The 27,088-nt window shown below is 41.8% G+C and overlaps 2 protein-coding genes across 2 annotated transcripts; both read left to right on the top strand.

Moving 5' to 3' along the window:
• Window positions 1–675: 675 nt before the first annotated feature.
• LOC119886132 (ubiquitin-conjugating enzyme E2 variant 1-like) lies at window positions 676–8,539 on the top strand. The gene is made up of 4 exons (XM_038696667.1): window positions 676–898; window positions 2,290–2,438; window positions 5,364–5,489; window positions 7,218–8,539. Exons 1-4 carry the CDS (start codon window positions 877–879, stop codon window positions 7,362–7,364), a joined length of 444 nt encoding a protein of 147 aa, XP_038552595.1. The 5' UTR covers window positions 676–876; the 3' UTR covers window positions 7,365–8,539.
• An 11,506-nt stretch (window positions 8,540–20,045) lies between these two features.
• On the top strand, window positions 20,046–23,234 carry LOC119886828 (transcriptional repressor scratch 2-like). Its single transcript, XM_038697790.1, has 2 exons — window positions 20,046–20,471; window positions 22,139–23,234. Exons 1-2 carry the CDS (start codon window positions 20,315–20,317, stop codon window positions 22,948–22,950), a joined length of 969 nt encoding a protein of 322 aa, XP_038553718.1. The 5' UTR covers window positions 20,046–20,314; the 3' UTR covers window positions 22,951–23,234.
• The last annotated feature ends 3,854 nt before the right edge of the window (window positions 23,235–27,088 follow it).

The following is a 27,088-nucleotide window of genomic DNA, read 5'->3' as shown; positions in this document are numbered from 1 at the left end:
GTTTTTACGCTGGCTCATAAATTGAGCATCAAAGTAGCCATGAATGAAAGATGAAATACAGTCACACAAAAAATCATACAGTATGATATACACCACAGCTACTAAATGGAGGTGAGACTGTTTTGTCAACTTCCAAGTACAAGAAATTACCTTTGACGCTGAACAAAAACATTTACTTCATTGATAAAGACATTTGTAGAAAGAGACTAAGAGACTAAAAGTAATTTATAAAACTGAATGTATTTATTCCTCTGCCCACATTGCCAAAATATTCTCTTGTCAACAATTTTTAACTTGTGTTTGGCTGATGTGTGAGGTAGCCTATAAGTTAAAGCATAGGTAAAATTTGTCTAGCCTGGCCATGAACACAAGGACAGTGCTAACATGAGCACCTGCCAGTTTATGACTTTATAAATTTGCATCTGTCCTTTAATCTGACACTACCCTTATTGTCCTGTAGATGGCGAACCGGTCCTTCCTATAACCACATCCGTCAGCGTGTTCTAGGCTGTTCCTCTGCTGTCCCTGCTCATGCTGAAGGAAACTGTGACACAAAGTCAAAATGAAATGACATTTCAGCTTCTACTATGTTCTCCCTTTCTTGAACCCCACTGATAGTTCTTCAAAATACTGCAGAGCAAATGCAACACCAACGGCTGCACTAACGTTTGGTGGATTTGATGGAATGAATGGATAAGGAGAGGGTCAGTGCATGAAGAACTAATTGTACACCTTTAAAAGCATATCCAATAACTAAACAATTACATGAAGCACGTGAAGTGAAAACATGTAGTAGTTTTTACACTATTACTTTCTTACGGCGGACAAGCGCATGTGAACACCGGACGTGCGTGCTTCCGTAAAGCAGTGACAAAGATGGCGGCCGCCGCCGGATCAGGTAGGCCGAGTTTCTCGACAGTTCAGACTATATCTTTTCGGTAATTTTGCTTAAGAGGTACAACTTCCAACATACTACGTTGGCTGCATGATAGTTTTACAATTCCGAGATTCCAGCTGCTGTGAAGTGTTGACTGTAACAGCGCTCTGTGCTACAGAAAAGGCTGGAATTTTACGCTGCTAGCTAGCTTGGCTAGCAGCTTGCTCACAGTCATTGAGCAACATCCAATCTGCAACAACTTTGATGTAGCGTTTATATTGTGAAGCTTGCCAGTCAGAGAAATGCTACATTAGGACGAGGTCCACATCATAAATCGCATTTGTCTGGGGCATTGTTGGGTTACTCCGTTCGCAAGGCGGCGACGCCCGTGACTAGCTTGATGGGTACATAAGTTGTTTGCGTTAACGTTAGCCTTGTTCAGCAACTGCAGTCGTACAACACCGGAAGAAATGACGAAAAGTAGCTCGTCAATAGAAACTGAACACAAGGTATTTTACTCAACGCTGCGTTTGCCAACTTGAAAACATCGTCTATGTAGGTATTATGAATGTATTTATCAGTATGTTTTTACAGATAATAGTCAAGTAGGCAGCTCCTTAACAGCCAGCATTGCAACGAACGTAGTTTCGCACCATTGGATGTCTACGCAGTTCAGTCTGTCTATCGAAGGCACTGCCGGGATCACCCATGGCTACCCCAAAGCTAATAACTTCCCGTATGCTCTCTGACTGAGGAAGCCACTGTTGCCATAAATGAAGGCTCTCTACATAGCCTCTTGACATTGACACACTCAAAAATGTGATGATGAGTGTACACCCAATTTAGTGGTACTGATTATTCAAATTGTGTGGTGTAGTGTAAACTTCACAGCATGTGTGTGGCCATCAAGGTGTTAAAGCTATCCATAGGATACCACACAGTGATCTGTGTTGTTGACACTCAACGCCCTCCTGCCATTACTACTTTTCTACAGAAAGTGACTGTACAGGACAGAAGGTCTTCCATAGGTTATGCCTGAGGATGTAAAGTCACCAAACCTGCGGCAGTTTAGAAGCCGAGTCAAAAGCCAGGTTTTAACAATGCACATCAACTTTTTCATCAAGAGCACTAAACATTTTGATTAACTAACAAAACAATTGTTAATAATCTTACCCAACAAGTAGAGTGCACTGACAGACTAACATTCGAAAATATATTATCAGTTTGTAAGTGATACTAGAGGGATGGTTTGTTTTATTCATTTTTCTACAGACCTTTTGTGTTGTTCTAGCTTTTGGTCAGCATCTTCTGTTCAGGGAACTCATTTAGTATGATATAACTACTGAGTTTTCTCCCAGCATGTGATTGGACAGAATTCATTTAATTATCCATTTTTCTGTGTGTGCGTGAAGGCGTTGTTGTTCCCCGCAGCTTTCGGCTGCTGGAGGAACTGGAGGAAGGCCAAAAGGGAGGCGGAGACGGTACAGTGAGCTGGGGCCTCGCAGATGATGATGACATGACGCTAACTCACTGGAATGGCATGATCATTGGCCCCGCCAAGGTGAGCCGGCCCCGGGGCCTACAACACTTTCAGACATCATAGTGCTCTTCTCTTCAGTTGGCCATCAGGGTTCCAGTATTGCACTGAATTGAAAAATTTGTTTTGGACAAGTGTCCTTGCAAGACAAAAGGAACCATGTAGCACATACAAGGATTGTTCAAATTTGTTGTTACAGTTCCAAACATTAACTGGTGCAGTTTGTTCCTAATGAGCTCTCACTCCATTTAAAACCAGTACTTGAAGGGGACATGTGCTGACCTGAATCAGCGGCCTGTCTCGAAAGACAAGAAAGTGCCAGCAACATGGTAAAGAGAGGCTGTGTTTTATTTGGCCGTGTGGGTGCTGCACTTGCATGGTAGCGAGGCACTCTCACATTGAATGCATGTGGTACATGAGGTTGCAGGTATGATGCTGAATCTCTGTCAGCCAATGATCGAACAGCAGTAATAGTGTAGAAGACTTTTAATGAAGCTCTTTGACCATGTGTATAAAACATATCATTCAGGCATAACTCACTCTGAGGCTTCTGTTGGCAGTTTATTTCAGAAGCATTTTTTTATATATCTGTCGAAATTCTCTTTATATCTGGACTGCAAATTGGGATGTAAGCCTGGCCTACCTGTGTTCGCTCTGCCCGTGAACTCACTGCGCATGAACATGTATTTTGGGGGTGGCTTTGAAGGGAGGGGGTGGTATTTTTCAGATGCACTTAAAATGTAGCTGTGTCTTGCTAGTTTCTCCAACGTTAACTGCCATAGTCTTAACCTACTTAGCTTGTGCTCCAAGTAATTGATATAAACATCAAGATATAGAAGTGGTGAAGTAGTTAGATGAAGAGCAGCATACAAACATTTTGCAGTTTAGTTGAACATTCCACAAATCATTAAGGTAAACAACACCTTTACTTAATATACTTAAAAAATAAAATTTAAATAAAATAAATCAACACTTTAGTTGAACTTTAATTCAGTGAGTTGACTCATTTAACATTGTATTGAATTCCTATTGAACAACAACAAATATGAGCTGTGTGCAAACTTTAAATGTTTAAAAGAAACATATAATACATAAAAGAAATGTTTTACAATAAAGAATGAATGGAAAAAGATGAATCACAACTACTCCATTAGTATGTTCAGTCAAGCTACATCCCATATGGTAACAGGTAGCCCGCTAAAACTAGCACAAGGTGTTAACAAGTAACTGTGTACTTTGCATTAGGCTACGATCTGCTGTTTGAAATATATCATAAAAAATCTAAAGTATATTCACTTGATTAATGTAATTGGTACGTACCTGAAAGAATGTAGTCCTTTGGCTCAGACATCAGTGATGTTTGCAGAATGCACTGTGCATGCAGAGGGTTGTAATTTTACTGAATTCCTATTTAATAGGATGCTGGTGAACGATCTGGACATAAGATAATTAAGAGTGCGCTGCTGAATTCAGTTCACGGTTACAATTCATTTAAATAAACATACTAACCAAAACATGCCGTTGTAGGTACCAGATGTGCTCGGGTAGTCAGATCTGCTCGGGGTCCTGCGCCTGTTAGCTGTCGATCAAGTTCAGCTAACGGTAGCTAAGCTACTCTACATTGTGCCCCATTTCTAAATGTAGGTTCAGATCAGTGCTGCTCGGGGTCTCTATTTATTTTATTTGCTTTGGCAATATGGCAACAATGTACACACACGCACACATTAGCTTAACTGATAGACAGTTAACGTTTGCGTCATAACATTAATTCACTGAAAACTATATCCGTAGACACTATGACATACAGCCAATCACCGTCTGCCACGTCATCATACAAACATACAGCCAATCGCGTTATGTGACGTTACCAGCAGGCGCAGGACCCCGAAGAGATCTGTCCACCTGAGCACATCTGGTACCTACACCTATTGCTTTTTATGTGTTGTTTCACTATTTTATTTAACTTCACTATTAAAAGGTATGTTGTAACTGAGCAAAATGTCTAAAATTCCTGAGCTTAACTTCCCTTGAATGTCTACAGTATGGTTACATAGTGAATGCACTCTGAGGAGCTGGATGGGTTTGAGTTTGTGTAGTTTCTGTAGCTGGTTGCTAAAAGCTAGGAGGTGGAAGGAGCATGTTTTCCTAAGAGCTTCCTGTGGTGGCACTTTTTTGGTTCAGCGTACCCGCTAGATAGTTATGATGTAGTACTTTCTTGTGTGGTTTAGAAGTAAAGACACTTACATGCATGCACTAGTTAGTGTGTATGTTTGAAGTAGCAGTCTTGTTCTTTTAACACTGTGGTATAGGAGCACATTTGACGTCATATAAAGATGTTGGTAGGATGGTTGCATTGGCAGTAAGTTAGGATATGAGTCCTTAAGTGACTAGAGGACTTGCAGCTCTATCTAAGGACCAGCATCTTATGTTCAATGCACTCAGCTATTTCTGTGCAGCAACACTACAATCAGCCTTACTGTTGACACAGGTGCTGCAGTTGTCAGTGTTACCTGTCGCAAACTGACTTTAGAACGCACACTACCCCAGCGGTAGGATTACTGATGTTGTGACAGATAATTTACACACTGCAGTAAGCTGTAATCAAATTGGAGACTTGTGCATCTCCTCACCTAACCACAGTCCTAAGAGTTCATAATTGAGAAGATGCCCTCACTTACTCAAGCTTTGTTAAACATGTAATGAAACGCATTAATCACATGGTTCTTATCAGCAGATAACATTTGCTCTGTTTGTCCTGAAACCATAGATGAACAAGCAAGTAGGGGGACCTTGAGTGGAGAATGTTTTGTCAACTTCTGTTCTAAGGTCAAGAATGCACTGTCAAGCTCAATCAGCAAATGTGGTTAATTAATGGAAACACATGAATGGACACCACACACCAGGACATTGCCTATACTAGCTAACCTGTCATTCTTTCTTTAATTGCAGACTGTCTATGAAGGCAGGATATACAGTCTAAAAATAGAATGTGGCCTCAGATACCCGGAGCATCCTCCTCTTGTCCGCTTTGTGAACAAGATCAACCTGAGTGGCGTACACAGTTTAAATGGTGTGGTGAGTATACACATTTCATATCCATTTTGGCTTGTTTGATTAACATTCTAAGTTAGATTATTCATTTCAAGTCCATTGGTATGCAGGTTTTTTCCTGGCTTTGCACGACAGTAAGCACGATCAGTACCGTATGACCGAAATCTATCCATTTTTTGTCATTTCTGACATTTGATAAACAAAATATATCAACAACCTGGAGGAGTAAAGGCATAAAAGTAAAGAATAATGTTAGAATAATATGTTTACAGGTTACACTTTATGTGGATAATCTGCCTACAGATAGTTTATTAGTTGAGATTCAGCTTTTTCGCAAATAAAACCATTTTACTGATATTTACTGACATTAGCACTAATCAAAACTTAACCACCACTGTGGTTAAGTTTTGATTAGTGCTAATGTTTGTGTATTGTGTATGAAAAATGCTCTACATGGTGGTTAGTGTCTTATTTGTCTGTGCAAAGTATTAACTTGACAGTAATAAAAAACGTGCATAGAGAACAACAAGTTCAACATTTCTAATCTTTGCTGTAGCGCATCAACCTTTTTTTTTTATGTCACGCCTACTCCAGGCTGTGATTGGTCTGTTCACACAGTGCCCAGAAAACCTGATCTGGAGAGGGCAGAGGAGAGCCCCGTGCCAGTACGCCAAAGAGTAAAATGTAAAATTGACAGCACCGGTGAATACCGGCACACTTCAAGCACAAACGGCTGTTATATAATAAGAAATAACAGGAGTCATCTCTCCCATCAGCGCGAGCTTCATAGTGGAGCGTTCAAGCGCAGTCAAACCAACGCAGCAGCTGATTTATAAATCCAGTGGTGTATGTGTAACATACAGTGTCTGTGGTTGAGAGGAGAGGTGACTGCTGGAAGTCAAGACAGTCATGTTAAAGTTTATGTTCTGCTTGATCAACAGTTATTTGATAAATGACTTTTAAAAAACATTCGGAGAGGCTCTGAAATGCTATTTAAAAAAACAAAAAAATCATTTTGGTGCTGGTGATTTTCCTTTGGCGCTCGCTAGAACATCTTTGGAGGGTGCCAAAAATTTCTCTATGTAGGAAAAACCCTGGTATGTATTAGAGCAATGCATTATGTGGATCATAGCTTTTAGTTGTAGAATACTGTACTGTTTCCTGAATGATTTATCTTTTATACCAACGAGCAGATATAGGCGGCATGAAGTTCACTTATCTGTGTAGATAAGCAGCTGTGAGGAGGCTTATTGGCTCACTGAAGCTGATGAGATTTACTCCTTAGGTATTGAAATCTGGTACTGAATGACAAGTTATTTCAGCTTTCGACATATTCAGCTGTATCAAAGCTATTCGGTTGGTGCCATACAATTATTGAAGTGTGGTACCAAGCCCTGGCTTCAGTAGTCATTTACCTCAGCTTCATAGTTCATGTGGCATGTGTCCTTAACATAGCTTATTTGATATATTATGTTTTGTTTTCTATAGAAAACTAAAACACAGTTTGGCATCATTTAACCATATGCCATATAGAATGGCTTTGACCAGCCATTGTATTTAGGTCCTGCAGTTAAAAATGAAAAAAGTTACCAGATAGGGTTGGGCTGATAGACGATGCCATCGGCGATGGCTGACAGACATCACGACATTGAGCAGACATCGTGATTGTAAGCAGTCCTTCTTATTCACTTGCCAAATCTTCTCCAATTCTCATTGAGGCCTTAATAAACCCGCCCCATCTTCTCCCTTCAGGTGGACATAAAGGCAGTGTCAGCGCTGTCCAGATGGAAAAACTCATACAACATCCGGATGGTGCTGCAGGAGCTCAGACAGCACATGATGATGAAAGAGAACAACAGGCTTTCCCAGCCACCCGAAGGCCAGGTGTACAGCAACTGAGGCTCCTGCTGCCACCCCTCCCTGACATACACACAAACCCACACAGAGGCATACACGTACATACACAGCATCTTAAACACTTGACCGACTGACTCTACCACTTTTAAACTACACAACCATCATACTATCTGAGACTCTCGACTCCCACTTCCTACCTCGGGAGCCTCCCATTGGACAGGGAGGAATGGGCAGGTGAACCTGACCTCCTCATCCATTGCCCAGTCATCCATTAAAGTACACGGTGCAAATCAGATATTACAAAACAAGAATACTGTACATCTACTAATGTTTTTTAATTTTTTTTATCATCTTTGTGTTCTACATCCAGATTGTAAAATGACAAATGACCTGATTGATTTGTTTTGTGTGCTGGAATCTTCACAAGTGGTGATAGTTAGTCCCTGTTATATGGGTATTTTGGTGAGGGATTCGAATCAACTCACAACAATATATTTCTGTAACCCTGCCTGACAGATATCTTAAATGTTCTGATCTTTCAGTTGTTTTTTTTAAAACAACAAACCTCAATATCTTGCAGTATGCCGAATGTATGCTCAAAGAGACAAAAAATTACCCCAAATAATGCTTTGCTTGGTCTCCCAGGCCCTGTTAGTCTCAAATGCCCCAGCTTCCGCAATCCCGACGATGTGAATTAGACGGGCCTTCCTTAAACCAGTGCATGTCTGGTACATGGGATCAACTGCTATTAGACATTCAGCAGAGTATGTATTAACAGGGCAGTGCGTGCTCATCACTCATGTTCTCAGACTTCTTCTGTGTGCCATATGGTTCATAGCGCTTTGTGATAGTGATTGATTATTAGCAGCCAGTGGGAGGGATGTAGGGTGGGGGGTGTGGGTACAGGTCCTTGTGCTATCTGTCTCCGGAGAACATAAAGTTTGTATGCTTGGAACCTTCTCGGGATCACCACTGTACTGTGGCCTGTGCTGAGCAGGAGGAGCTGTGATTTGTTTTTGGTTTCTTGTGTTGGTTTCTTCAGTCTGGGCTGACCTGAGTATCCTCCAAGGAGTCGCCTATTCTCTCAAACAGTGAATGCCCACTGAACGCAATGTACGGCTTTGGATGTTTATTTTATAACGGGTTGAATCTAATCAGGATGATGGTGACCTGTTGCATGGTTTTATTTGAATTAAACGTTATTACTTTTGCACGCATTTGTGTCATGACTCTCTCAGGCAAACTTTAAAATATGGCTACATAAATCACTTCATGGTTTTGTACCTGGCATAGTTAACTGCTCACATATTTTGGTTGCTCGTGACAAAGTAAGCAACTGTAGTTAGTAGCCATCTTAAGTAGCTCACCTTCTTAGGGTAGACAGATTTTCAAGTCTGTCTTCAGGTTAGTCAGGTGCCTATAGAAACATTAAAATAGGGTTTGCTGTAATAATTCCTTCGTCATTGTTTTTTGGGGAATATTTGTTCCGAAGTTTATCTGAAGCTAAAACAGCTTTTGTTGTTTTAACCAACTTAAAGGGTACTTGAGCAATATAGTATTGCACTTCATAAAGTTGGGGACTTAAAGGACAGATTTAAAAAAGAATGGTCAAATTGAAGTAGCAGGCTGAGACTTGTATGCCTGCATTTTTGCTCCTTTAGTCATAATAGGAAATCTATCAGACTCCCCCCTTGGCATGGCGTCTTTCAAACTCTGCCCCCAGTTTGTAATGTTAGCTTTCTATTCCGATGAGTTATTTTCTCAGATATAGCTCCTCCAAAGCCACATAGGACACAAGCTGAAGTGTGGTCCTCATGACAAGTAAACTGACATTTGTGGTTTGACCACCATGCCACCTTTCAAGTATTTGTTGCTTAAACAAACCTGACAGTGGTGACTTGAAATGGGAGGTTATTGTTTTAACATTTCATATACAGAATGGCATATAAACAAACATACAACAAAATAATTGTGCGTATGGGATGGACATTCAAACAAGCCTAAATGAGAGAAACCAGAGCAACCAGCAGAACAAAACCGTCTCCTCCATCACACTGGAGAAGTATCAATGGACAAAGTAAGCTGTGGAGCTTAACTAGAGATACAGCACTTCTTGTCCGTCTTACTGGGCTGACAGCAAGATGCTTCTTTAAGCGTAACCAGACACAGCATCTCATTCAACAGCTGTTGTTGGTTCAATTTGCATCTTCTCTGCTGCAGGGAACAAAGTGGCACGTGACCTGAGCTTGGGGAAGAAAAGATTGGTGAATCAATCAGTGGGTGATACAGCTGGGTGCCCTTCACCCCCTCGTATACCATAAACAGAAGCTCTTAAGGACTTCCGGGGAGAATCAATCCGCTAGATGCAATGTATACAACTAAACAAAGTCCTGAATTCATATAGGGGCAAAATAATTCATCTGACAGTGGATGATGCCTTATTGATTCTAAAATGAGTTAAATACTGTATGTGCATTTGATTTAACAAAAAATGCTCGATGGGGTTAGATTGAATGAGCTTCTCCAATAATGATAAATATCCAAATCTGATTTTGAACCAATTTTTTTTGTCAGCGAGAAGCGAACCCTTTCAGACTTCCACTTCCACAAGTCGTCTTACTGCCAAACATGTCAGCTAAACAGGATGGTCAGTGTGTGTGTGTGTGTGGGGTGGGGGGTAGGCAAAAATAAATGGACAAGCCCTCAATCAATTTAATCGTATCTGCTGTGATGGAAAAGCTCTCCAGCAGCCCGGCTGCACCAAAGAGTGAAAAAGAAGACAACATGGTGTGCCACTCAATCAGCATAATTGTATGTGAACAACTGCCATTCGTCCATGGGCCCATCTGACACAGTGGCTAACAAGCTGATTTATAAAAGCGAAGCAAAACTGGTTCCCTTATGTAAACCATTCTAGCTTTTATTGAGTTACATTACAATTTAAGAGTATTAAAAGAGACTCCTAAATTGATGGGAGGATCTACACAAAATTCTGTGTTTTGCTGACACGATAATTACACTGGCAATAAAGGAGGGTCCATCCCAAAATACTTTTTGATGGCATTGTCCCTCAAATCCCAAAATATTTTTTGTAAACCTGAGTGAACAACATTTCTGTGGAAACGAGTTATTTTCTTGTTGGAACAAAATCCATAGAGTGCCTACAAGTTGTGTATACACACATGTGTAGGGATGTAGGTATATAACATCTTGAAAACCGGTTTACACACATATGTATGGATACTTTAGCCACAATGTCATATCTTGTTCCCTCAGGATAGCAACCCTGTTTATGAATATAGTATACAGATCTTGTTCCCACACAATAACTTCTTAACACAAAATATGGATCTTGTTTCATCCATCCTTCCATCTTTCCATCCGATTTCTACACCTGCTTCTCCTTTTAAAGGTCACGGGGGGCTGGAGCCTAAACCAGCACACACTGGATGAGAGGTGAGGTACTCCCTGGACAGGCCATCAGTATCAAACAAATCCTGTTCCCATGCCATACAAATACAGCAATACATTGTTCCCACAAGTCAACAATTAAAACACATTATGTCTTTAGTGGCACTGTAAAAATGATCTGGTGAGTTTACGTATTACCATGGTTAGCTGGATAAGGGACAAGGCAAACTTTTCTGAGCCATCATTTTGCACTAGTGTTCAACATGAGTCAGAGTAAAGGTCATAACAAAGAGCCAGTAACGCCAGTTGTCACCCAGACAAGAATGCAACGCAATCATAAAACAGGTTTCATGTCAGAATGTGTTCCTCTGCCCTTATCTCCACCTTTGACAGCTTGGAGGAAAAATGTATGGAATCAGCTAAGTGAAGCGGACGTGACAAGAAAGGTTAATCTAAAGGAAGATTTCTTTGCATTTTAGGCTGACTGACATTTATACTTCGTCTTAATTGTTTGTAATTTTTAGTGAGTGGACACATCTCAGCGCTGTACTCACTGTAAGATAATCAGTAAGTAAAAAAAAAAATTTGCCTACTTTTGCCAACCTTCAACATCCCTGATTATCATATGGAAATCTGTATTTACACACCATCTCGATAATTAACTCCATTGGCCGGATTGCACTCCATTTGTTACATTCACGTGGAAAGCACAGGGGGAGTGAAGACCAGTTGTGGGAGGTGTCAGATGGTCAGTGACACACACACACTCCCACATCCATTCTCCTGCATGACCCAGTGTGTGTTGAGGACTGAGCAGAGCAGTGTAGAGGAGCCCATCTGCTCGCGGGGTCAATACCACTTTCTCCTCACAGACACACACACACAAACACAGACCCATGCCGAGCCTGCCAATTAGCTAAATGAGACAGATTTTTCCTCAGTGTTGATTTGCATTTTTTATGGTGAGCACATGGTTTTAATACTCACATTAATGGACTGAAAAGAAAAATGTAGCTTTTAAATTAAACAAATAATTTTTATACAGACATTTTCCTTATTTATGTTCCTTATTTGTTGTAGATATTATTCCTTTATTTCTGTATCTGTACAGTAAGTGCACAGTAACTACAGCAACAAGTGGAGCTTACTTTTGAAGACTATTGGTTTTATTATATCTTTTGACACACTTTCAACAAACTGAAAAAGATCTCCATGGTGAAATATGCCTTTACTCCCTGGAATATAGCAACAAGGGTGATTTTATTTCTTGTGCTGCTTTCAGTCTAGCATGTCAGGCGGCTTTAACACTGGTGTAGGCTTGTGTGACAAGCTGCTAACCCAGTCTGACCAGCTCAGCTGATGATGACGTATACTGCATTCATTTTCATGAAGACCTAACTATTTCTTTTTTGCCTTTGAAGATCCTTAACAAAACTGCTGAGCAAGTACAAAACAGATTTGAACTTTTATCAAGTACCCATGCGACAGCATTACAGATTTGTAAGAGCAGAACCAGTTTTAGAGATTGCAGGAGAGAGTTATGAATGTAATCAGTGTTGTTAGCCCACAAAAGGAACTTCATTTATTAGAGTATTGTAGTTGTATTCCACCTGGAATGTGGAGTGTTATCAGATGTTAAGGATTACATGTTTAGACTGTCTCATTAGCACATTATACTTTCTGTCTGCCAGTATAATCTGTTCAAACCAGTGTTCCACACAGCAATTGGTGTGTTTTTCACCACATTGAAATTGACATATATAGAAAAAGATATGTTAAGATAAAAAATGATCTTATGGGACTTCAGGGGCTCCGTGAGAAACAGTACCCTGCTGGCTGGCACATATTTTCACTTTCGAGATAAGCTGCAGTCTTCACCACAACCTTCTGCAAGACATGTAATACAGAAGAAGATCCATCGAAGGCAGCGAAGAAGAGAAAAAAGCTCCAAGATGAGGTGAACATTGGTTGAGATTTTGCACATTGCCATATTTTTGGATATTGATGCCAGCCACCAATAAAAAGGAACAAATGTTGTTATAATGAGACACAAGATACGCTGGTGCTGTGTAATAACAAGTATAATATGGTATAATATGTTGTTATAACAAGAATAAACAACAAGTGTTTTGTTAAAACTGAATGATTTGGTAAACAGTTTAATAATGTCAATCATTATGACATAAATACTATGTAGTAAACGTGATAAAGACCTCGTTATAATGTGAACATGTCATTAAGATGAGAAACTCAGCAAGCGTTCTTTCTGTTTGCAGCAACACTGTTACCATAATAATGCAGTTGACATGAATCTTCCATCTTTATGGTGTTTGAATTGAAGTAATTTATCAGTTACATCTTATTGCCATGGAGGGTGAGAACGTGCAGAAAGCTAAGCTTTAAACTGACCCTACGTGTCCTGTGGCCACTCTGTTTCCTCAAAATGACATGTACAGTGCTACTAATCTGCAACAGCAAATACATTTTGAAAGAAATGCAATGCCGCCAGGATAGGACGTTTCTTATCAAGGAAAATGTTTTCAATTAATCTCCTGGCAAAGTTGCTGATACTAAACAAATCTGTGAAACATTCACTTTTAACATGCGTCATTTGTTTTAGTGGTTCTGAACTCAGAGCACTTGGGTAAGGTTCAGAAAAATCAGGCACAAGACAGGACGGGTTTTTTTTCTCCAATATTTAACCAAAAGCACAGTGGGTACCAAACATTAACCAAAGTGTTGTAGAGGTCTAAACCTAACCAGACAGGATGGAGGATGCCCTGCGTGTTGCGTTCCCACCATCGGCCCTGACCTCCTCACTGCTACTTTTGTGTTGTGCAAGAATATAACAGTTCCTGTGCTGGAAAAATATAAACATTAAACCTAATCCAGTCAGTATTCAAGTTTGACAAGACCATTTAGTAGTATAGAAATCAAATGTTGACCATGCTAGCCTAAAACTATGTCACATGTCACATGCTCAGAATCCACTGGAGAAAACACTGGAAGCACATTTAGCTCTGGGTGAACAGTGAGGATTTTGTGCTCTTGTTTTGTACTTAAAATCTGTCCCTCCCTTTATGCTCACTGAAATCTGGCAGGTTCCTCAGTAGTGTTGTTATTAATAACCTTCCGTAGCGTTCTACTCTTTAACAAAATGAGCAATAAACCAGAGTGAGTGTTTGGGAAATGGAGAGTCCTCTGAGTGGGGTCACTGGAGCTGTAAATTTCTCTCCCTGTGTGACAGAGCGCCTGCAGCCTCCTGTGGCCTGGCCTGCCTTGGCCTGGCCCAGCGTGGCTCTGCAGCGTAGATGGTTGTAAGGTGACGGAATGTACCCCCCCCCCCCCCCCCAACCCTACAACCTACACCTCCCCTCCTCACACACACACTCACCCACACAACCAAATCCCAGCAGATGGCGAGGAGACAAAGGGTGTGTGAGGGTGAGAGGCCCCCACCTCCACTCCCTCCCCACCTCACTTTTTCTAGTGAGCGCCCCCCTCAACCCACCTCTTCCAACAAGAAGCAGGCCGTCTGTTGCTATAGCTTTACAGCTGGAGCCTGCTGAAGCCCCCCCCCCCCCACACACACACACACACGCTCTCTTGCCACGTGCCTCTCAATTAAGACGAATCTACAATGCTTACTCCGTCCCTTGTTCATGCAGATGTGGCAGTTCAGCCTTGATTCCTCACTCCTAGCTCCTTTAATGCAGAGACATTAGCCTAAATGATTCCTGGTGTCCTTTATCAAGCGAGAGCTCCCATTTGGGGCCCCGTAGCAGGTAATTCTCCTTTTGACAGTGCAATTGAACTGGCTAGTGCTGAAGGGCTATTTGGCAAAGAGCCATTTAGTGTAAGTGCTCTCAAGGCCGGCGAATGACACTTGTAGAGACAATGTCACCCCCACTGACACCATCAGTTGATTGTGTATTGAACAGTAATGGAGGGGCGATGTAGGCCCCAGGCCAGAAACATGCTCAGCAAGTCCAAAGCGAGTGTCCAGGGGAAAAGAATTCATGCGGGCTCTGTGGAGGTCTCTGTCAATAGGTGCCAAGGACACCAGGACAGGGACTGTGAGACGATTAATTTGCTTATTTCACTAAGGTGTGCTGTATGATCTTCAGCCGAGGACAGAAGCTTTCCACAGAAATGCTCTCAACATGCCATGACAATGTCCTTGTACAGATAGAACTCCTGTTAATGGGCACAAGACAAAAAAATGATGGTGTCCGGCCATGCAGTGTCCGGCCATGCAGATAGATTTAGTATTATTTGCTGCTTACTAAGAGAGGTAAGTGAAAAAGTCCAAACAGGTCTTTATCCTTACTCTCTCCTCCTCCACTGAATTTAAGAAAGTCAGCCCTGTTGTCCGGGTGTAGCCTAAAGGCAATGACGGAGTACCTTCACTACGGTTGAGAATGTGCTTGGACAGCCACACCAACGAGCCTGGCACTTTGGCATTGCGGTCAAAGCTGCATGATTGGTACCCTGTAGAGGTAGGGTGACTGCTCTGGCCCTTCGCTACACGCTGCCTATACTAGAAGTTGACATTGAGAAGCTCCCTAAACAAATTGTTGAGTATACATTTCTGCCCACAAATTTTGATACAACATCGTATTTTATTATTGAGCTTTAAAGGTGCTGGTAGGCTTATTTGTTTTACTTTGGACAGAACCAGGATTGCTTATCCTCCTTTGCTCATTATGCTAAGTTAGGCTAACTACGTCTCCCCTCACTCTCTGAGAAAGCTATTTCCCAGTATGCTGAGTCATTACTTTAAAGATTTTCAGCACATTTGCAATGTTTTTCATGAGTTTACAATTTAAAAATATTTGCAGTAAATATAATGCACGTGTTGTTTTACTATCTTTCTCATAACTTCATGTGCCATCAGGCATGTCATCATTCTCTTTATTCACCACATTTTCCTTTCATCACGCTGGCTTTTCCATTTTGGACAGCATGTGTAGCTCTCGCCTGGCTGCTCCCCAGAGACTCTGACATCCACCGGAGCAGAGGCCAGTGACACGTATGATTGATGATCCCCAGAATGGAAGGGAGAGAGATGGACAGGTTCCTTTTATCGGGATTGAGGGCTGACTAGATTAAAATGCAGTTGTACAACACCTCCTCCCCCCTTTTTTGGCATCCCCGTCGGCCTCCTCAGCATCCCCTCTCTATCCCCTGTCAGTCACCTCACCTGACGGCTGGGAGTTTTTCCCTTATCTCCTCCGCTGACCCCTCATCCCGCCTCCCCACTTGAGGTGACACAGTGCAGACGTGGCCAATTGTGTGAGACTTTAACCAGTCACTTCCAAATTGACTTGAGGTGTTTTGTTATTTGCTTCTGCAGAGAAGTGTGAGAGAGAAATCTCAGTGGAGCATTTCTAACACCATCTGCAAAAAGCTGGTTGGTTAAAAAAAAAGAAGAAGTATGAAATGTGTTGGAACATAAATCGCAAGTCGCGCTCTGCAGCTAACCACAATCAGCCCTTGAAATAACATGCAGAGAGCTGAGGGGACGTTCTCCTTTTTCTCACTCACTAAGTGCTGATTAAAAGAAAAGAGACAATCACTCTCATTCACTGGCGTGCAGCTGCCTCGTTGTCAGATGGCGGAGTGGGAGATTTTTGTGGAGGTGCTGAAAAGATGTCTCACTGAAAAGGTTCTGCATTTGTTTTTCAGATGGCTCTCTAATGACTGGATGTGATTAACACAAATTATCTCACTTATCACAGCTCAACAGGCTTAGATAGACAATCTTTGGGTGCATTCCCTGCAATGCTACTTAACATGCATTTAATCAGACTCAGCAGTATCACATGAGCAAGGACAGCAATGAGCAGATTTCTCTAGCAGAAATACTCTGCCTGTGTAATTTCTCTTTGTGACATTAAGGAAGATATTATCCCAAAAGTGATAGAATTGTGGAGTCAGTTTTGTGTCAAAATACGCCATATTCTGTTTTCCATGTTAGCCTGTGCTTTGTTAGTGCTTTGTTAGATGGTATCATGCCGATCCCCTGGGGAATCACTCTGCTCTGCTCAATTTGTTCATCGATGACATCAGTGCTGTGTGTTGTGCCACCTTTGTGTGTAGGTTTTAAACACACATGTTTATTTGTTTTAAGAAAGACTTTGCAGTGCACACACTGACACAGTTCTAGGCAGGGTCGCTTGCAAAGGATGAGGCTGGAGTTATTTTAGGTTTTTCACATGATCAACAAATCACTCACGGAAAGGCCAAAACCAATTATCTCTTAATACCTCCCTACTATCCTACTATGTCTGCGGAATTCAGGTCACTGGTTCCCACTAAAGACATAATGTTTCATTTTTAAATGAAACTTACACTTTATTACAGCTTGGGTTTTATGTTTTTAGCTCGGGCCATTGGTAACGAAAACAGCGTGTGCACCAAAGTAATGGCTGAGGTTTCACAATTCTACATCATCGCTTCAAAATAGGTCCAAGTGGTCAGACAATTTCACAGGTTTTAAACAAACTTATTTGGAAGAGAAATCAAAGGTGATAAAAATAAAATTCTTACCCAAACTCCAAAGACCAAGTTCCTGCCTCCACTTTGACCCACCAAACTGTGTGTGCGCTCACGCTTTTCCTGTCAAAAGAGAATTATTACGTAGCAATTTGGTTGGGCTTTTTCTAGTCATACCTCTAAATAAATGGGTTCAGATAATCCAGCTACACTTTTGATCTGATTGTTTAATTGCTTGTGTCCCTTACACCACTGGACCTGGTTCTAACAATGTCAATACAGGAGTACACTTTGTTATTGTAACTAATACAAGCAATGGCCAGAGTTACAAAGATGACACCCAAGTTGTGATTAATGGCAGTTTTGCTTTCAAAGGACAGCAGGTCATTGTAGCTTTTGGCAAACGTTACTCAGATGAGAGGAACTAGTGCGTTTGTTGGGGTCTGTTAGCAGCGGATTGAGTATTTGGGGCAGCAGGTCAGCGTCTGTGGGACTGAGTCAAAATAAACTAAATGCAGAGTGTGTTCATGGTAGAGTAGAGTGAGGCTTTATTTTCCCAGAGAAGGAATTTGGCTAGCAGACGGCAGTCAAAAGGACAGACAGTAATTAATGAAAATGGCACTATAAACAATAGATATACGTACAAGATATACATACCTACACTAATAAACAAGTACACAGCTAGTCACAGCCCAAAACATTTCATCCTTTTGTTTAAAAAAAAGGCACAAAGGCAGCTGTAGGAATAAAAGACCTCATGCATCTGTTTGTTGCACCTCTAGGGAAGTAAAACCTCAGGCTTGATGGAAGCAAATTAAACTCTTTATTTGAAGGGATAGTCCAATAAGATGACCTGAGCTTTCTGTGTGGCAAAGATCATGTCAGTTTATGCCTGTAACTTTATAGCACACATTCACAAATTTTACCAACACGTTTTTGTTCTTCACACACTCATCATAGCAAATGTTAAAACTGACTCAATAAAAAGAAGTATAAACTCTTTTCAACAGAGACTTGTCCACAGTAAAATGCTGGAACTTGCTCAAGAAACTCAGAAGTTTTAATGTTGAAAAGTAATGAAGGAACATGTGTGGCTCATTGATGAGTTTTAATAGTTTTTGAAACAACAATAGAGCTCTGGCACAGAGGAAGAAGAGATATCCGGCTTTGATACATACGCAGTACTTGTTGGTAGGATACATTAAGATCTTTTGGCGTTTTGGGATGCTTTTTTTGTCAGCACCTCTGAGTCGCTTTCACAGTAGACCAGACCAGATATGACCAGATACCAGAACATGTCACCATCGACATCTGTCTGTGAACTTATATATTCTGTATGATCCAGTCATACTGAACGCTTCCTCGCAGGGCCATCTGTGAGTGAGCTGCCCAGGCTGTGTTTAAGCTGCTGCCGTCTCTTCAGCCAACCAGAATTTGACCCTATGACCCTGCAGGCACTGGAGGTCACGCCGTCACAGCTGACGGACCGGAAGTCACCATGGGGCCATTTTATTCTATGGAGAGCTGAGGGTCTTCAGAGAGACATAAAACTGCCAGGGGCATTCAGAGGATTGAAGGGAAAAATAGAAATGTTAAACCTGCACGCTGAAGTCAGAAACTGTAGGGATTCAAACAGCAAATTTGTAGTGAATGCACATTTAATTTGCATTTCATATGCCCTAGTGTGTCTACCCTGCCCCCCCACTACCCTGTGCCATGCCTCATCTATCAATAAAGAATATCAATTCATATAGCTTTCACTGGTTAACTGTTATGAGGTCAGTACATACATACCCCAATATCCAATTAAAATAAATAAAAATAAAAAAAGTGATCACTGAGTAGTTTAGCTAGTTTGAGGTTGAGTTTTATCTATTTGTTGTAAGTTACAATCAAACAAATTATGTATGTAATCTGCAAGGGGTTTACTTCTTACCTCTACCCAACATGCTCTGCAGGACTCATATATCGTTTTTACATCACCATGTTTGAATTTTTCTCTTGTACCTAAAATTTGAAAAACATTAATTTTAGAAATTGTAAGACATTTCTGAAATAAAGGAGCTGGTGGAAGTGAAAGCTTTTCTTAATAACGCAGGATAAAACTAATAAAAATGGAGAAAATCTGTCCACCTGAGAATTAGTAAACACCAAGAAATTAACGTTTTTGATCCTTGTACCTACAGACACAGTTTGGTTACACAGTCCTAAGAGACAGATGAATGGATCTGAATGCAGATACTTGTGTGTACGTTTATAGTCACTCTCCCTAAAAAAATAGAACCCAATCCATATTCTGATTGGCATACTAAGGCCTTGCTCCGGCAGCTGGATATGTGGATGATGATGATGATGAAATATCAGAGGTGGTGCTGGTGTTAGGAGGAAAGGGTGTGTGTTTGGGGCAGCATAAATTGTGTTAGCTACTTCATTGAAAGACAATGGAGGACAAGATGTTGTGTGTAGTGTCACCCACGTGCTTCTGCACCACTATTGTCTGCTCTGCTTCCCTGAAAGAGGGGAGACGGAGGGGTGAAAGGAAGAGGAGGAGGATGTGGGTTAGTTGACTGCTGTGTGTGTGCGTGCATGGGGAGAAGCACAGACGGCTCGTGGTAATTTGATGTGTGTCCCCGGGGATGTTTGATGGATTAATGCTAAGCAGCTCCCTCTTCCAAAGCACCACCTGATCTTTGGGGCTCGTGCCCCACATATAAAAGGCTGCAGTAGTGCTGAGCTCAGCTAGTCCAGCCATCTCTCTCTTTCTCTCTCTCTCTGCCTCAGTTTCTCCTTCACCGCTTTCTATCTTCCTCTCCATTCTCCCTGTCCTCTGCTTGCTCTCTCTCTCTCTCTCTCTGCTGCTTACATTACATTTTTGTCTTTCCCATTCCCTCTGGCTTTAAACCATTTCCAGGACAGATTTGTTGTAAACCTCTTTTTCAATCCTCCGTTGTCTGGCCTATTGAAGAAGGCCGCCTGGAAGCTCAGTACATTTCTGCTCTTTTCTTTTTTTTTTTTTTTATCATCAGTTTGTTCACATTTTTCTATGAGGCCCTAGCATCAGTTTTTCATCAGGGGAAAAAAAAATGCCACGCTCTTTTTTGGTGAAGCAGCCGAAGGTTCACGATTGCTCCTCTTCCAACTACTACCATCAGCACCAGCAGCACTGGGACGACTCTTACACTGTGACACATGCCATCACAGAGTCGGCCACCAACTTGGCGGTGCGTTTGAGTGAAAATGGTGAGTTGACATCTCTCTGAGTTGTGTTTTCAACTTTTTTATCCCTTTTTCTGCTGCAGTAGCTATTGATTTCTTCATTTAGAGATGATCCATACTAAAATGAAGAAAAGAAAATCTAAAATTACAGATAGGGATTCACGCAACAATATTTCTTATTGTCTCTGCTACCTAATCGCTCTCGGAAACCCCCAAACCCCCCACAGGCATCGCTCACCCCCCTTCCATATGCCTGAGGACTTTTGTTTTCTAACTCGGCGGATGCTAAATAGTATTCAGGTCACGCTGGCTCAATCTGCTTAATGCTCAAACCAGATCACACAGCAGCCTCTGGTTTTAATACTATTGTGTACATGAATTATGAGATATACATGTACGTGGCCATTAGGCACAAAATCTGCAAGCCTTTGTCAGGTCCAACTAGAAAGACGGGGAAAAAAAACCTCTAGAGAAAGCAGATAGCCACATGGGACTGTGTTGTCCTTAGATGGTGCAGTTGCCCTTGAGTCTCTCCTCTTATCAACCCCCCCCCCCCTTCATCTCTCCATCTGATCCTGCAGGATGCTAGATAGCCACAGGGAGTAGGATTGCAGCAACACAATCCATATGTGGAGCAGCGAGAGGTGATGGAACAGGGTTTTTAGAGGACGGGTATTGACTGGAAAATAGAGAGTGCTGCAGGTAATTCAATAAAGTGCAACATGAGCAGGACATTGGCAGACAGTAGATTTTCATCCGTGGGATTTCTACGGAGGCTGGATGTGAGAACAACCCTGCAATACAAACAATATGGTGTGTGTGTGTGTGTGTGTGTGTGTGTGTGTGTGTGGCTTTGAGAAACATCCAAAGAAATGTGTGCTTTGAGCGGACCCCCCCCACACACACACACACCACCACCAGCAGCATCACAGATCTTGTGTTTGAGTTGAATCATTTGTCCCCCAGATTTAGGATGCCAGCTGTCTGCTTCCTTTTGTGTTCCAGTGTGCGTGTGCGGATGGGGGGTGGGGGGGGATGGGCTCAATGTACCAAAAATACCAAGATCAGACAGCAGCCCCCCCGCACACACACACACACACACATGACACATGCCCAGCCCTTCCCTTTTGCCAAATTGCAGTCCCCCACCTGTCACTCAATCTCCCCCTTATCACACTCATGAACACTCTCAAAAACAGCACAGATGGGGAATGATCTGATTAAAATGATTTAGTGATTGAGGGGATTTCACTGCTGAGACGCACCCCCCCTCCACACACACACACACACACACATTCTGCTGCTGCTGCCACTGCAAGGCGGCGACAGGTGGATCGATCCAGAGCCAAAGTATTGCTTTGTGACTGCTTTGTCGATGTCAGCACATTGCGTTTGACTTACATTCAGCCACAATGTGCCTTTCAGAGTTTTGTTTCTTATGATAGCACTTGTTGGAGCCAGTGGCAGTATTGATCAGGGCAGAACTGTGCAGCAAAGACTCATTAATATTTGACTCCCAAGGCTTGCTGAACCTGGCACTTACAAAAAGCTTCCTGTAAAGGTTCCATATTGATTAGAGGTTTGGGTGAGATATTTCAAAGGTTATTGAGATCATGAAGATGTTCCATTCATTTATTCCAATTAATAAAATATTTTACATGTCTTTATTAAATGTCTTTTTCCTTTCCCAGGCTACATCCACGATTACACCATCCCCTCAGTTTTGCAGAGCACAAAGCAGCCAGGTCATGAGCAGACCGGGCTCTCCTCAGGACCCCTGTACTCCCCAGATGGCAGCGGCGGGGAAGAGTACTCCGACCATGACATGGAGCATCCGGACAGCCCCGTCTCCAGTGACACAGTCGAGTCAGACAGTAGTGTCCCTGAGTTGGAGGCGTGCACCCTTGACGCCTTCCTCATCTCTGACGGCCGCTCCCGCCGGAGACCCAACCAGAGGTGTCCCCGCAAGGGAGGCAGTCAGTCGGACAGCAGCGAGGGTGTTGAATCAGCAGACTGCAGCCCTGCTAAAGGGAAATCTAAAGGTCGCTACGTGTGCAGCGAGTGCGGAAAGTCTTACGCCACATCCTCCAATCTGAGCAGACACAAGCAGACTCACCGTAGCCTGGACAGCCAACAGGCCAGGAAGTGTCCCACATGCCACAAGGTGTACGTGTCCATGCCAGCGCTGGCAATGCACATGCTGACCCATGACCTGAAGCATGACTGCACGGTGTGCGGCAAAGCTTTCAGTCGACCCTGGCTCCTGCAGGGCCACATGAGGTCCCATACAGGGGAGAAACCATTCGCCTGCGCACACTGCGGCAAAGCTTTTGCCGACCGCTCCAACCTGCGCGCCCACATGCAGACACACTCTGCCTTCAAGCACTACTCCTGCAAACGCTGCCACAAAAGCTTCGCACTCAAGTCCTACCTGAACAAGCACTACGAGTCGGCCTGCTTCAAAGGCTACCAAGCAGAAGACGACTGCAGCTCTGAGGACTGAGTGGGAAATATTCATCTCTTTCATTTCTATTTATACACTTTTTAATAGTTCAAAGTCAGAGAAGAGCTTGTCACTTCACTTCTCAGGCTCGTCACATGCATGCATCATACTCCTGCCTTTTGATATAAGCAATAACCCAATTTGAAATTGTTCAGGAATTATGTATGAAATTCATAAAAATCTCAGTGTTGATCAGAGACATAAAATATTTTATATTGTTTTTTATAAATTGAATTGCAATAATTTACATGCAAGTAATATTTTAAATGCCAACTAGCTCTTACTTTACCTCAAACATTTCTTATTCATTAAATAATTTATTTGTGTATTTATTAATTTATTTAACTATTTATTTGCCAATTTTTCAAAGATGATTTATTTATTATGGGTTGATGTATTTGTGAATTTAACATGGATTTATTAGAAGCCGTGTACTGGATTTGTTGAAAACAAAAGCCAAAATATATTCTGACACTCTATATTCCTCTGTCTGATCAATTTGGTGATGACAATAAAACTGATGAAAATGAATAATTACTGAAACTCCCTTTAATCATGTCTGAATGTATGCAAAACACACTTAGGCTGTATTTAAAATGACCAGTTAAAGAAATATTAAATTCACTGAACTCACAATATAGCTCTGTCCCGTTTTCAAAAACTCGAGCTGAAACCAAATCAAACTGACATGTAAGCCCTTCTTCTAAACTTCTGTGTAGAATGAACTTTGTTGCATTCATTCACGTGTTCTGTACTGTCCTTTTTGAAGTAGTTTGGCTTCTGGTCCAGCTAGGCCTGTTGCATGCCCTGTTGATCCATCTATCAGTAAACTAAGCTAACAAACAAAAATGGTGGACACTGGCAAGCAAAGCCATGCTGATTGGACAATTCCAACACCGCAGACTCTGAGAGGCAGTGTGTGGATGTATTTTAGGTTCTACATCGGGGTGCTACAAAGACGTCCCTGACAACAAATCATATTTCTGTAGTCTGTCCATTTCTAACCCCTCTGAGCAGGGTAGCTGTATTCCCTCCACCCAGTGGATGCTGAGACAAACTTCAACCTGTCATTCTGAAAAGAAATAAAGCCTGTCCCAGCTCAGGCTTGATCCTACAAAGACTTAATGTGTCATAATGGGCCTGAAAAATGTCCCCAAATTTAGAGGACAAAAACTGCTGTATGCCTTGACTGTTAGTAACCTTTGGTACACTGCTATTTATGCATCACAACTCGTGCACCACCTCTTTGGGGTTCCCAACCCCAAGATTGACAATCTCTGGATTAGAACATCTCATACAGGAAGAAGCCACAGGTTCAGTTTGGCTTTTTTGTGGGCCATGTCCTTCAGATGAACTGGGGTGAACAGGGTGAGTGTGAAAAAACATTTGAATATTTCCATCACTGCAGTGCTTCCTCTGACCAGCAGAGGGGGGGGCAAACATGTAAACACTACATAATAAAATGGAATGGTCAGGACTCCACACATAAGGAAGATTAATGTGTTAGTCAAAACAGCCACATTCAAATCCACAGCAGGTGGTGTCAGCAGCACCCAGATTTCTTAGACGGTCCACAGATGAACACATCCCTGATAAACATAGAAATGATCACCATTAATATTTATAGGAAGATGAAAACATTTTAATGTATTAAATTTACTTTATAACAAACAATATGTCAGCAATATGTGTAAAGTAAGTACATGAAGTAACTTTGTTTAAATCTATTATTGTAAAAATTAGTTCACCATCGATTCAATCCAGCAAGTAGGTAGTATTGTAGTACTTAGTGTGTCTTCCCTTACCTATAAGTACTGCGCTGACCCTTCTTGGCATCGAGTGTACAAGTTCACAGCACATAGTCCTGTCTATCCTGTTCTGCTCCTTAACTTGTTCCTGAGGTTGAGGATGGGTGACAAACTTTGCTTTTGAAGAATGTTTAGGATTACTGTCATGCTGAAAAATTGCCCCATGACCCAGGGTGTGGTGAGAAGGTACCCATGTCTTGTTCAAGGTTTCTCGTTTGCAAATTCATGATGCCATTAATAAACTACAATTCCCACACACCTTCAGCACTCATGCACCTCCATTTAAGAACTCCACCACTGTATGACTGTGGAGACCATGCAATTCTCACTGTACTGCTCCCCTTTCTGATTCCACACATTTTGGATGCCATCAGATCCAAAAAGACGGACTTTGTCCTCAACAGACCAGAGTATGGATTCCCAAAAGTCTTCACCTTTGTCCGTGTGGTCCTTGGCAAAGGTACAAAGCAAAACAGACTTGTGCTTTGGATTCAGCAAAACCATGCATGGCACTTCTATGCAGGTTGTGTCTCTCTTTGTGAGATGAAACAGTCACTACACTTTGGCTTTCCACATCTTCTGCCAGCTCTGAGGCACTTGCTTGCTGATTCTCCTGCACAAACTCCCTTATCGCAGGGTGATCGCTTACGGCAACGGCCTGGATGCTTCCATCCTTTTTGAAGTAATTCCTTTTTGAATATCTGTGTTATTTTTGCTGCTGTATTCCGAGCAATAGCAATGATTTGCTAACTTGTACCCTTGTCCTCTTCTGTTCAATGAAATTATTCTCTTTCTCAAGTTTCCAGTCAATTATCTCCATATTGTTGCCAGCATTAAGTCTGAGAGTGATTCAGTGGGTTAAGTACCACTTCAATTGTCAACTAATTGTGTCTGTTTTAATGGGACGGTTCAACAAACATCCGGTGATCAATAACCCTTAACAGCCCCCCCCCTAATTTTATGAAGTGTTATTTTGTAACTTTCAGGAAGGTGTACTCGTTTTTTCAATCATATTGGTAACTGATAAAGGAGAGTTAGCGGGACATTACATCAATCAGAAACCCCAAATATGTCTTATTCGTAAAGACAAATCACTGAATGGGTTTAAGAGAGCAATCCTGGCCCTTCACAGCAAAGCGCTGTAGCCTGACCACAGGATGTGCTCTGGGTCAGGTGTCATGAGAACTGGGCTGCTGGTCCAGACTAGACAGAGCTGAGCCCTCAGTAGCCCTCAGCCACCAACCCCTAAAGGGAAATGCAAGAATGTGTCTCAATAGACCACAGACTGAAGATGGCTATTTTCAGACACAAAATGGCCACTCTTCAAAAATCATACTCATGACTGTACATACTGTGTACACACTATAGGAGAATAGAATCAACTTAGCCTGATAGGAAGATAAAAACAACTTTCTTCCATGTGCTGTATGTAAAACTGAAGTAGTGGACTCGCACAGCCTCCAAATCGGAACAAGTTAAGTGATCCCTGAATGTTGGCTTACTAGTTAGCAAGTCAGCAATCAAGGCCACAAATATAAATAAGCCACGGAAGAAGTAACTGGAAGGCGTATTCCTCCTCTTTTTGGGGAGACCACACGAAGCCTTTTAATGCAGCTTCAAAAACAATTACTGGTTAATATAATGGATCTTGAACAATAAATAAATCATTTAATACATTGTCTATTGTCAGAGATGTAACAACAACTCATCTTTATTTAATAATTTCAGTCATTTACAAAGCACAAATGTTGAGCCATCATTTTCTTCAGTTTCTTAAATGTGAAGATTTGCTGCTTTTCTTAGTTTTATATTGTTGTACATATAGAATATCTTTGGGGTTTAGATTGCTGTTCGGGCAAAACAAGTAATTTGAAGACATCACCCAGGCTCTGGGAAGTTTTAATAAAAATAAAATTATCAACATATTGACAAAAATACAAGAAAATATAACAATGAAAATTGCAGCCCTTAAATAAACACAGACCAATCTTTCCATAGAAGGACAAAATGAAAGAAGTGACTTCCTCGACCCCTTTACGCCCCAGGCCCAGACTCTGAAAAGAATATAACCATAAAAACAAGTAATCATGCTCTACTGTACATGTCGTCAGACATAAAACTTCCACCACAGACAAAGGAACAGAGCACCGCTGCAGGTCAACACTGCTTGCCAATCACCACAGAGGATATGACCGCAAGATAGTGACCACAAGGCCAAAGCGGATGAGTCTTTTTATAGCCTCCTTTATCAGACCTCAAGCCATGTCTGTTACATCGTGTCAGACAAGGTTTTATAGCCAACTTGTAGATTTCTCTGGTGCGATAAACTC

The sequence above is a fragment of the Micropterus salmoides genome, unplaced genomic scaffold (genome assembly GCF_014851395.1).
Source record: "Micropterus salmoides isolate LMB-PRFRI ecotype aquatic unplaced genomic scaffold, ASM1485139v1 Ms_hic_scaffold_4, whole genome shotgun sequence".
NCBI classification, from domain to species: domain Eukaryota; kingdom Metazoa; phylum Chordata; class Actinopteri; order Centrarchiformes; family Centrarchidae; genus Micropterus; species Micropterus salmoides.
This window is presented reverse-complemented; position numbering and strand designations above follow the sequence as displayed.